General features: G+C 43.6%; 1 protein-coding gene across 2 annotated transcripts in view; it reads left to right on the top strand.

The window, feature by feature from the left end:
- The first annotated feature begins 1,004 nt into the window (after nt 1–1,004).
- The window catches only part of PNPT1 (polyribonucleotide nucleotidyltransferase 1), an 80,039-nt gene continuing 69,311 nt past the window's right edge, over nt 1,005–11,732 (top strand). For both annotated transcript variants that reach the window (XM_061625762.1, XM_061625761.1), the window contains exons 1-9: nt 1,005–1,253; nt 2,523–2,583; nt 2,736–2,810; nt 3,046–3,151; nt 3,666–3,715; nt 4,823–4,886; nt 4,976–5,023; nt 7,525–7,638; nt 9,146–9,332. In XM_061625762.1, coding sequence (XP_061481746.1) covers nt 1,066–1,253; nt 2,523–2,583; nt 2,736–2,810; nt 3,046–3,151; nt 3,666–3,715; nt 4,823–4,886; nt 4,976–5,023; nt 7,525–7,638; nt 9,146–9,332 — 893 coding nt within the window. In that variant the 5' untranslated portion in view covers nt 1,005–1,065. The remainder of the gene's footprint in view (nt 1,254–2,522; nt 2,584–2,735; nt 2,811–3,045; nt 3,152–3,665; nt 3,716–4,822; nt 4,887–4,975; nt 5,024–7,524; nt 7,639–9,145; nt 9,333–11,732) is intronic.

The following is an 11,732-nucleotide window of genomic DNA, read 5'->3' as shown; positions in this document are numbered from 1 at the left end:
CTAAAGGACAAGAACTCTTCTCAGTGGCTAATATGCTCCCTTTTCATGCCGATTGGGTCATACATAGGGACCTGGCTAGGATCCTGCTCCCAAAAAAGTAACAGCTGTATGACCCCCATGACCCTGGAAGGCTACACGCCTGGTTTGGATCGCACTGTCAGGCTTCAGTACTATTTTATACTTGCTAAGTAAGCCAGTGTGGTGTAGCGGTTAAGGTACTGGACTACGACCTGGGAGACCAGGCTTTGTATCCCCACACAGCCATGAAGCTCACTAGGTGACCTTGGGCCAGTCACTGCCTCTCAGTCTCAGAGGAAGGCAATGGTAACCCCCCTCTGAATACAGCTTACCATGAAAACCCTATTCGTAGGGTCGCCATAAGTCGGAATCGACTTGAAGGCAGGCCATTTCCATTTCAAGTACGACAGAGGCACAGAATCTGTGACTCTCCAAACACTGTTGGACTTCAACTCCTATCAGCTCCAGCAGGCCAGGAATTATGGGAATTGTTGTCCAGCCAAACCTAGAGGGCCGCACCTCCATGCTAAGGGACAGTCCCCATTCTGAGTAAACGTGCATTGCTTCGGGCTGTATGTGAATCTCTAAACACCACCGCTACAGGCACTCGGAAATGCCAGGCAGGCGCGCCTGGTATTGCAAAAAACAACGCTCCCAAAGGACGCTCAAGCGCAGACACTGCAGAGCCGCTCACCACGTGCAAGGTGGGTGTCGGCGTTCCAAGCTTTTCCTATTGGCCGAGGTGTGACGGCACATCAGCCACTAGAGGACGCCCGCGAGCAGAGGCGACTTGCTGCGGCTGCTCCGTCGTTGACTGAACCAGAGCCTCGGAAATCAAAATCGAACCTCAATCGACGCCTGGGTCTTCTACCCCGCCCACCCCGTGAGGCCCTGCCCACCCGACAGACCCATTCGCTCCTTGTTCCGCACGTGCTCACCAGAGCACCCAATGACGCCCGAGCTTTCTGCGATAAGCCAATCCGCTTCCGCCCTTTTTTTTTTTTTTTTTGCCGCGAGGAGGCTGCCTCGCTGGGTGACTCTGGTGTCATGGCGGCGGCCAGTGCGGCTTGGGGTTCGCGGTTGAGGTGGAGGGCGAACGCTTGCCGGGGAAGCGGCACCATGGGGCCTTGGCTGAGGGGGCCGGCCTGCCTCCTCCTGGCGCGGCTGGATCTGGGCCGGGATCTGTGCGGCTTCGCTGGAGGTCCTAAGGCGGTGTCTGTGGATGTAGGCAGCCGGTAAGGGCCGGGCCGGCGGCTGGTTCCCTTGCCCCTCACAATTCGGGGGGGGTGGCTCCCTGTTTTCCAGTAGGGCTTAAAATCTTTCAGGGTTCAGCCCCGGAGTCTATTCCCAGAGCCACATCTGACCCCTGGGATGTTTGAAGTAGCCTCCGCCCACGTGCAGAGTGCTTTGAGGGAGGGCCATAGTCTAGTGGTAGAGCTTCTGCTTTGTACGCAGAAAGTCTCAAGTTCAGTCCCTGATATCTCCAGGAAGGGCTGCCGGAACACTCCCCCCTCGGTGTAGACGATACCGAGCTCAGTCGTCTGACCCAGCGTAACGCATCTTCTGTGTTCTTTTTCCCTCGCATGTTGCCCTTATCCTATACGGGAAGAACTTAAAGCATGAGGCGTATAAGGTTGGCAGTACATATAGGGAAACCCAATGCAGCAGTCACAGTTGATCTACCTTTGGGTTTCATGTTTTTTATGCAGAAGTAATTTCAGTCTGGGTGCATAAGAGACTATGCTCTGTTTACCTCCAAGGAGCTCAAGGTGGTGTACTAACATGGTTCTGCCCTTTCCAGTGTTATCCTCACAACAACCCTGTGAGGTAGGTTAGGCTGAGAGACAGTGACTGGCCCAAGGTCACCTAGTGAGCTTCATGGCCAAGTGGGGATTTGAACTGTGGTCTCCCAGGTCCCAGTCTGACACTCCAGACACAACACCACACTGGCTTTCTTGTAGCGCTCTCTTGCATTCCTCATGAGGTCAGGCAATTAAACTATGAAAATGGACTGCCTTCAAGTCAATCCCGACTTATGGCTACCCTATGAACAGGGTTTTCATGGTAAGCGGCATTCAAAGGGCGTTTACCATTGCCTCCTTCTGAGGCTAGTCCTCCCCCTGAGGCTAGTTCTCCCCAGCTGGCTAGGGCCTGCTCAGCTTGCCACAGCTGCACAAGCCAGCCTCTTCCTTGTCTGCAACTGCCAGCTGGGGGGCAACTAGTCTCCTTGGGACTATGCAGCTTGCCCACGGCTGCACAGGTGGCAGGGCACGTAACCCCTGAGCCACTCCCTGTGGGGGTGATCTTTAGCTGGTCCTTGACACCCAGGAGACACGAGCGGGGATTTGAACTCACAGACTCTGGACTGCCAGCCAGGCTCTCCTCCCCACTGTGCTATACCAGCTGTAATTAAATTATACATAATGGAATATGTTGTTCAGAAGTAGAAAAGTGCACATTAATGACACTTTTTGGTGTTTTTTTCTCTCTCTCTTTTTTTCCAGAAAATTGGAAATCTCTTCTGGAAAACTAGCCAGATTTGCTGATGGATGTGCTGTAGTACAGGTAGAAAATTATTCAAGATGTGCATATCATTAGAGATGTTTTAATCTTTTTGCCGCTCTTAATGTAGCAGCTGTAGAATCTCTCCATACTCTGCACTAAATAAGCTTGATTAAAATCTCTCTCCCCCCCACCCTCTTTTAAAAAAAATTAAGCTAGGTGATACATCAGTGATGGTGACAGCGGTCAGTAAGATAAAGCCTTCTCCGTCTCAGTTCATGCCTTTGGTGGTAAGTATTACAGTGAGTAGTAATGAAGTACTGTACATAGTGCATAGCTCTGCTTAGGGTTATACGGGTTGGTTATAATGCAAATAATTTATATAGAACAATTTTAGACAAAAGTCTATAAAAATATTTCATAGTTCTAGATTAATCAGATAAGCTAGAATGTTGTCTCCTAGTTTGTTACAACGTTTGTGTTTAATAAAAGGGAACAATAAATATGTCTCTTCTGTTATGTAAGGTTGACTATCGACAAAAAGCTGCTGCAGCAGGAAGAATTCCTACCAATTATCTGAGAAGAGAACTGAGTCTGACGGACAAAGAAATTCTTACAAGCAGAATAATAGGTATAAGCTATTAGGGTAGAGAACACATCTCTTAGAACCATTGCACTCACTTCTTGGAAATTCAAAAACAGGACACTTTGCTTGTAAAAGTTCTGTTCCCCATAGAACAATTCTTTTATATATTTAGGAAAGAGTGCGACTTTACAGTGCTACTTATATTGGGGTCGTGTAAACCTAGATCTAAGCATGTTTACTTGGAAGCAAATCTCATTGATTTTAGTGGACTGACTTCCTAGTAAGTGTTTTATGGTTACAACACTGTCTGTTGGAGGCTTGCATGCATATCTTCCATAGAAACCCACAATACTGTTTTCTGTCAGTGTGTTTAAAGCATGCTGGCCTAGATCCTGTGAGGTGATTTTGGGGGCAACTTGTAGATGGACAGTCCTGCTTTGTAGGGGGGATGGGCTGAACTGGCTTCATGGCCCTGTCTGTCACAGTATAAATAGCTTGTAAAAACCAATAATCATTTCTTTTTTGTATGAGGTTTCAAATACATAATACTGTTTTACAGATCGCTCCATTCGACCGCTTTTTCCAGCAGGCTACTATTATGATACACAGGTAGGTTACTTTGATCGCTTCTAAACATTTAGGCTAGTACCTAGTGTGTTGTTAGTTAGTACAGTCCTCTGGATGTACGTTTCATAGTTGAACTATGTGCTGTGTGAAGAAGTACTTTCTTTTATCTCTCCTGATTCTTCCGTCATTCCGCTTCATTGGATGTCCATGACTTCTAGTGTTATAAGAGAGAGAGAAAACCTTCTCTCTGTCCACTTTCTCCATGCCATACATAATTTTATAAACTTCTGTCATGTCACGTCTGACTTGCCTTCTTTCTAAACTAAAATGCGCCAAATACTACAACATTTCTTCATAGGGGAGGTGCTCCATCCCCTCACAGACATTAGCTTCTGTGTAAAAATTAGATTTTAATGAGGCAATGGAAAGAACATAAAGAGGTGACCAGGTGGGCCTCATCTGGGGAGGGCATTCCATAATGCTGATACAATACTGAAAAGGCTCTGTAGGGAGGGAAAAGCCAGAGGAGGACCTATGATGTTCTTCAGAGTGTGTGTGGAAGAACATTTGCGAGAAAGCAGTCGTTGCCTGGGGACTAAAGATGTTATATTTATAGATTTATGAGTTTATGGTTTATGAATTTCCATAAGTGCCCAGTCTGATGTCCAGCTAAGTTGTACTCAGATAAGACCCGTTTAAGTCACTTGAGTCCATTGATTTCATTGGATCTACTCTGAATATTGCCAACTTTGGCTTGAATAATTTTAGTCCTATCCGCATGTTACTTGTGTGCAGGGTATTGCCTTGTTTACTTGAACTGGGGCTGTGCTTTTTGCCCTGCCCCTGAGGTTGCGTCTCCTTCCTTAAACAGCTGTGAATTGGCAGCAGTTTTCTGAAAAGAAAACTCACCATGCGAGCTCCATGCAATGAGGACACCTGCGTAACTGGGTAGCCAGTAGTGTAGAGTCTCTACATGTGAGTAGGAGTTTGCACATTGGATTTCAGACAACCTTGGGCAACACATAGTTCTTTAAGGAAAGAGATGCAACAGCATAGCCCTGCTCCAGAGTGACTCCTTACACATGAGTACACATAAATAGGGCTATTAAATGAAATTGTGCATCAGCTTTTCTATTTTTTTTACCCTAGATACTTTGTAATCTTTTAGCTGTAGATGGTGTCCACGATCCTGCAGTCCTGGCCATTAATGGAGGTAACAATACTTTTTTTGTGTGTGAACAAGTAGGTAGTGTAAGCAAATCATTATGAAGAGTTTTGAGTAATAGATCTTATTATTTTTAGCTTCTGCGGCCCTTGCATTGTCGGATATTCCATGGAATGGTCCCATTGGTGAGTAAAAAATATGGTAGCGTACATTTAGCATTTGGTTTTGAAATGCATGATGCAACTTTCAGAGCAGTATAAACAACCCTGGCCTGTTTGAAGTTTTAAAAGTAGAATTATAAAACATCCATGTAAAATGACGGGTAGAAATCTTTACAGGTTTAATTATATTGTTTGTTTTCCTCCATCCAGGATGGATATTCAGTAGCTAGTTTTGAAGTCATTAATACATTGATTATATCCAAACATACAGGAAAATGGGGGAATATTTCTAATGCAAAACTTATAATGAATAGTTAGAATTCCTAAAGACATGTTCTACTTATAATGTTAACAAACCAGCTCACATCTAGTGTTTCTTATGCTTGGGGCATACTTTTTCCCCCTAGACTAAGAGCCAGTGTGGCGTAGTGGTTAGAGTGTTGGACTATGACCAAGGTTTGAATCCCCACACAACCATGAAGCTCACTGGGTGACTTTGGGCCAGTCACTGCCTCTCAGCCTCAGAGGAAGGCAATGGTAAACCACCTCTGAATACCGCTTACCATGAAAACCCTATTCATAGGGTCGCCATAAGTCAGAATTGACTTGAAGGCAGTCCATTTCCATTTTCAAAATTAGCCTTGCTTTAGTCTTGCACAGATATTCCTGTAAGTGCAAGATAGTCTAGTTTCAGAGCAGTCAGTCTCTATTGTCACATAGCTATTGACCATTATGCTTCATTTGTAAACAAGTGGCACGTTAGCTACAAGCAATAAAAATCTGATTGGCATGGAGAGCAAAGCATCTGTACATATGAAGTAGGCGGCAATGTACTAATATGTTCTCCCTTATTTTTTGTACATCCCAAAATGAGTTTCACCATAAATACTTAACTTGCACAAATTTTTTTGAAAAACAACAATTGTACATAATGTAAAATATCACATAAAATAGAAATGGGCTCCTGGAAATGTAATTAGTAGTAGTAATAAAGAAATGTAGACTATCCAGCTACATAATTACAGTATGCCAATTAAAGGTAACAGACATTGCAGGACACCATTACTTTGGATACATTTCCTTCTGTTTTTTTCTTCCGTTGTTGCTAAAATAATTCTTTTCATCATGACCTCTGCAGTAGAATGCTTGATGATTGGCTGAATGTTTAAAATGGCTGACAGTATAAATGAAAGGATGACAGGTAAATCTGGGTGAATGTGAGGTGGTGAATTGTGGAATCTGGGGGGAGAAGAGAAAGAGTGGATTGCTTGGTGGGGTTTAGAGAGTTGTTTACCAGGAGGGAGGTGGAGTTTGGATTAGTATTGAGTAAAACCATATGCTTATGTGCCTTAAGAAGAAATCTTGTTAATCTTGTTAGCTTTGTTATCTGTAATAAATACTTAATTTGGTTTACCAAAGGCCTGATCCTTGGCTGGGGTTTCACAGACCAGAAGGGAGGGTAAGGTAATGACCAAGGCTGAAGGGGAACTGTAACAAATGGTGGCAGCGGTGAAGAGAATAACAATACCAGTATTCAGAGTCTCTGGGAATACTAGTATTGGGACGTTACTGGTGGTTGCCTAGCAGGGGGATCTGTTGAGATCTGTGCTAGAACGGGGAGAGAAACCATAAGAGAGAGCGGTCCGGACTGGTGGAGTCCCTGGTGGTGCCTAGAGACAGGCAGTAACCACGAGCAGGTAGGAACCTGACAGGGAGAGCCAGGGAAGGATGCCTCACAACTACAACTAGTGCAAAATGCGGCGGCCAGATTGCTGACAAGGACCAAGCGGTCCGAGCATATAACACCTGTTCTGGCCAGCTTGCACTGATTGCCAATATGTTTCCGGGCTAGATTCAAAGTGTTGGTATTAACCTATAAAGCCTTATACGGTGCGGGACCACAATACCTTGCGGAACGCCTCTTCCGATATGAACCGGCCCGTGCACTACGTTCTGCTACGAAGGCCCTCCTCCGGGTTCCAACTCACAGGGAGGCCCGGAGGGTGATGACAAGATCTAGGGCCTTCTCAGTGGTGGCCCCCGAACTATGGAACAGTCTCCCCGAGGAAGTACGCCTGGCGCCGACTCTGCTCTCCTTCCGGCGCCAGGTCAAAACCTTCCTATTCTCTGAAGCATTTTAAGTTACACTGATTTAATTTTTAAAATGTTTATTGTATTGGATTGATGATTGTATTTTAGTATTATTTTGTTATTCATTGTATTTTTATGCTATTTTATGTTCACCGCCCAGAGAGCTATTGCTAGTCGGGCGGTATATAAATTTAATAAATAAATAAAATAAATGTCTTAACATTTTCAACTGTTGTTGAAGTTTTCCAAGTTGTCAAAGCAAAATCTCCTGAATTGGTACTTTGACAGGTACTATGCAACTCTCTCAATCTGCACTAGCTTTTCAGTGTTAAAAGCACATCTGAAAAGTAATCTCACAAGCTCTTGAATTAGTTTTGTCTTAGTTGCAAAAAGCTAACTGATGGAAAATCTTAATTTATGGAGTATCTTCTCAGGTGCTGTGAGGGTAGGACTGATTGATGGTGAAGTAGTTGTTAATCCAACACGAAAAGAAATGTCTTCCAGCACTTTGGATTTAGTGGTCTCTGGAGCTCCTCGCAGTCAGATTGGTAAGTGATTAAAAATATTGACTACTAAAATGGCCCAAGTATGATTTGAAACTTAAAGCTAAGCAGGTGTCAGCCTGGTTAGTGGCTTAGATGGAAGGCTCCTTTGAAATACTGCATAAGCCTTTGTCTGATGGCTGGTTCATGCATGCAAATTCATCACTTGATGACTAGCATGTGAGAGTCAGCAGTCACAGATCAAAACACTGCAGACCTTGCATATTGCCTCGGATTACTCAAGTGGCAGTCATTCTTGGTTCTCACACTGAGCTTTCAGGGGTTGAGTAATATGTTGAGGGTCTGTGATGTGTATGAACCCATCCTAAACTTAAGTAGTGTCCTGATTCCTCTGTTTTGAGGTCACTCACTGAGTTTATATATTGCACTGAAGTTTTGTGGGCAGGATCTGTTTTTAAAACCATTAGTACAGCAAGTATTTTTCCTGTACATGCTTAAATATTATTCTTGCTGACATGAGTTTTTTTAATTTGTGTTGTGTTGATGATGCCTTATCACAAACAGCTTCATGCATTAGGAAGAAGGGAGAGGTGAGCAAAATGGTGGGCAGGACATAATATCCTTTGGGCTGTTTGGGAGTGAAGGTAGGAGGGGCAATATAGTTGGGATCTGTTGGTTTGGACTTAGAGTAGGACAGAAGGTAAATGAGTGGAGTTTGGATTGGAGCTTCCAGGGGTGGGGAGACAGACATGGGTTACAGACACCATGGAGGAATAAGATTCTCACCTGGTCCATCTGCATAGGCACAGATCTTTGCTAAATTAGGTAGCCCACCAGAAATTGTCACCATCTTTCCCACCTCTCCCCCCAGGGAGGGTCAGAACTGAGCTTTGTATTAAAGTGTGGAAGGCTCTGTGCAACAGCAGGGAAGATCTCTCTCTCCATGTCTAGAGCCAAGCTAGCAAGAGAGGTTGAGGATAGCTGTTTTGCCTGATGCAGAGGAGGAGAAATAAGAGGCTGGTCATTTTGATGGTGAGCAGCTGAGGCACTAGGAGGACCCTAGCCACCCAGCATCAAAACAAGCCTCTGCTCTCTCCCTCAGCTTCAAAAATTGAAAGACGCATAGCAGTTGCTACCTGAGCATGGCTTGGGCACTATTTTAATTTTTAGCATAGTCTTTCCCTGGGGCTCAGAATGTGTTTCAAAACCTTTTTAGGTTATTTTACAAAAATAGTTAATTTGAAGAACAACGACATTGAAGAACAACAACATATATATATTCAAAAACTGACAGAACAATTTCTACCCTTTCCTTTTTGACTCTGTGTGATGTCTTGTTACTGAGAAGAGATGGCTGTTCTTACTTTGAATTGTTATGATCAGTGATGTAATAAAATTAGCCAAGTTGAGAGGGTTCAAGTTAAGGTGTTAGCTTCCATTTACTAAATACACACTGGCCATTTGGTTTTTTCTCTAATGTTAGCTGATAGCTACAATGTATCAGTTGAAGACTGTTGTGATTGACTTCCCATCTCGGAATTTGAATCAATAGTTATGTTGGAAGCTGCAGCAGAGAACGTATTGCAACAAGACTTTTGCCATGCTATCAAAGTGGGGGTGAAGCATTCCCAGCAGATCATTCAAGGCATACAGCAGCTTGCAAGAGAGCAGGGTGTTACCAAGCGAACTGTCCAGAAGCTATTCACTGCTCCTGAGGAGATTGTGGAATGTGCAAAGCAGTAAGTATGCAAAGCATTGCCTGAACAACATGTTCAACAGCTGCAGATGGGGTAGCAGAATGTTGGGTTTCTTAATTTAAAAATCTAAAATACACCTTTATAAATTGGCACACATCTTCAAAACACAGCTATTGACAAAAGCTGATATAATATGGAAAATAAGCTCAAAGGATATACTGTAAGAACCTTTATCATATGATATGCTAAAAAAAGACCCCATCTCTTAATGACTTCCTCTTGTATTTGGTGGTCTTTCCTAACACATATAATTAGCCATTGTGTTTTTGGCTAATCTAATCTTATGTGGGAACAGAACAAACCTAAATTATGCTGGTAAAATGGGTTTGCTTAATCTTTAGGGAGTGTGACATTTAACAGAACTTTTGAAGCTGTGGAAGAACTATTTGGGGGGAAATGGAGGGCTATGCAGTATTTCAATTTTAGGACAGCCCTCACAAGGGCAAGGATGGGGAACTTGTGGCCCTCCAGATGATGTTTGTTTCCAACTGCCATCATTTCCAACCACCGGCTATGCAGGATAACCATTCCTGCTTTCAGCAATGCTACTTATCAAGTAGAGCAAGGGATCTTAACAAGATATTGTAGTCTTTTGCTCTGCTCTTCCCACCATCTTTGTCCTTAGTTAGCACTGTGGACAAAATAGCATCTCACAAAATAGTGTTCAGTAATGAGGGGGGTTCCTTTCATCTTGGGGAAATTAAGTTTTGTAGCTGGCAGCACCTTTTGACCCGTTTGGCACCTGTCCACGTAACTGCTGATGCTGCCTTCTAACTCTGGAGCTTCTTGACAATGTAAAGGTGACGAAGCTGACCATCAAGATAAAAAGGTGCACAATGCCTTTTTAAAGAAGTGTGTTTTTAATCTCCTACAGGGCTTAAAGTGGCTGATATTACAAATGTCTGCATCACATGAAAACATCTGGGTTTGCTGTCTCTGTAAAGACCATCTTTTCTGAATAATTCCTAGCCCTGGGTATATTTTTAATTACAGAAATACCCCAAGTTCCCCACTTGGAAGGTCTTTCTAAGAAAAATAATTCACTTTGTCAAGTTGCGTATTTCATGTAGTCCATGTGGTCCAACAACTAGAGAGAGGAAGAGGGATTGTCATGTGGCTGCAGTCTGGAGCAGTGAAGCTCTCTGTTTGAACGACTATATTGTAGGTAATCTGGTATTAATCAGCTTGAATTTCCACCCCCTTCTTCACAACCACCCAGAGCAATATGCTGGGAATCTGTCTTGAACAGCAAGGCTGTGAGTTGCTGGAGTTTGTCCAACATCTTTCAAATATTTTGATAATGAAGTGAGGATTGAAAATAAATTAAATAGCAAATCAAACACCCAAATGGCAGGAGTTGAAAAATGCATGGGCAGAAGGAGCAGAAACCTGAGCTACACTGAGTGAGCCTTAAAAACGGGGGCAGGCAATTACGCTCTTTAGATGTATAAAGTGAAACCCATGCTTAACCATAAGAAACCTGGTTTTGTGGGACATAGTCTGGCAGAGGTTGGCTTTCTTCAGTTGCTTCATGACAAATGGCTATGCCTGATTTCATACTTATCTGCGACAGTGTTATACTCCTGCTGCCGCTGCTGTGCAAGTTAGAAGGCTAGTGTTGCAGTTGAAAGAATAAGCAGAGAAGTCCTCTATTAAATTTCACCTCTGCTGTAGAAAGCCACGTGCTGTGGCCTTAGGCAAGCAATTTTCTCTCTGCCTCTGCTTCCCATCTGCAGTACAGTGCCTTCAAGTCAGCTACGACTTATGGCAACCCTATGAGTCAGCGACCTCCAATAGCACCTGTCATGAACCACCTTGTTCAGATCTTGTAAGTTCAGGTCTGTGACTTCCTTTATGGAATCAATCCATCTCTTGTTTGGCATTCCTCTTTTTCTACTCCCTTTTGTTTTTCCCAGCATTATGGTCTTTTCTAGTGAATCATGTCTTCTCATTATGTGTCCAAAGTATGATAACCTCAGTTTCATCATTTTAGCTTCTAGTGATAGATCTGGTTTAATTTGTTCTAACACCCAATTATTTGTCTTTCTCGCAGTCCATGGTATGCGCAAAACTCTCCTCCAACACCACATTTCAAATGATCTGGCGTTAAACAACAACACACACAGGCCAGTGGGCACAGCAGATGAGCAACAAGGAACCCATCCATGAGAGGAGTGGCAGCAAGGAACAAGGCACAGATAGTGCCTTTAATGGAATTGTTTGCCATTGTGCCTTTAGAATTTCCTCTTTCCGAAACTCCCACCCATCTTGGACTCCTTTTCTCATTAGGATCACTTGCCACATAACCTTATTTACCATTGTTCTGAGTTTATTAAAATCTGCTTTCCTGAAGTCCAGGGGACAAGTATGGCTACTCTCAGC

Source organism: Rhineura floridana, chromosome 4 (genome assembly GCF_030035675.1).
Source record: "Rhineura floridana isolate rRhiFlo1 chromosome 4, rRhiFlo1.hap2, whole genome shotgun sequence".
NCBI classification, from domain to species: Eukaryota; Metazoa; Chordata; class Lepidosauria; order Squamata; family Rhineuridae; genus Rhineura; species Rhineura floridana.
Note: the sequence above shows the minus strand (reverse complement) of the source record. Positions and strands in the feature narration are given on the sequence as shown.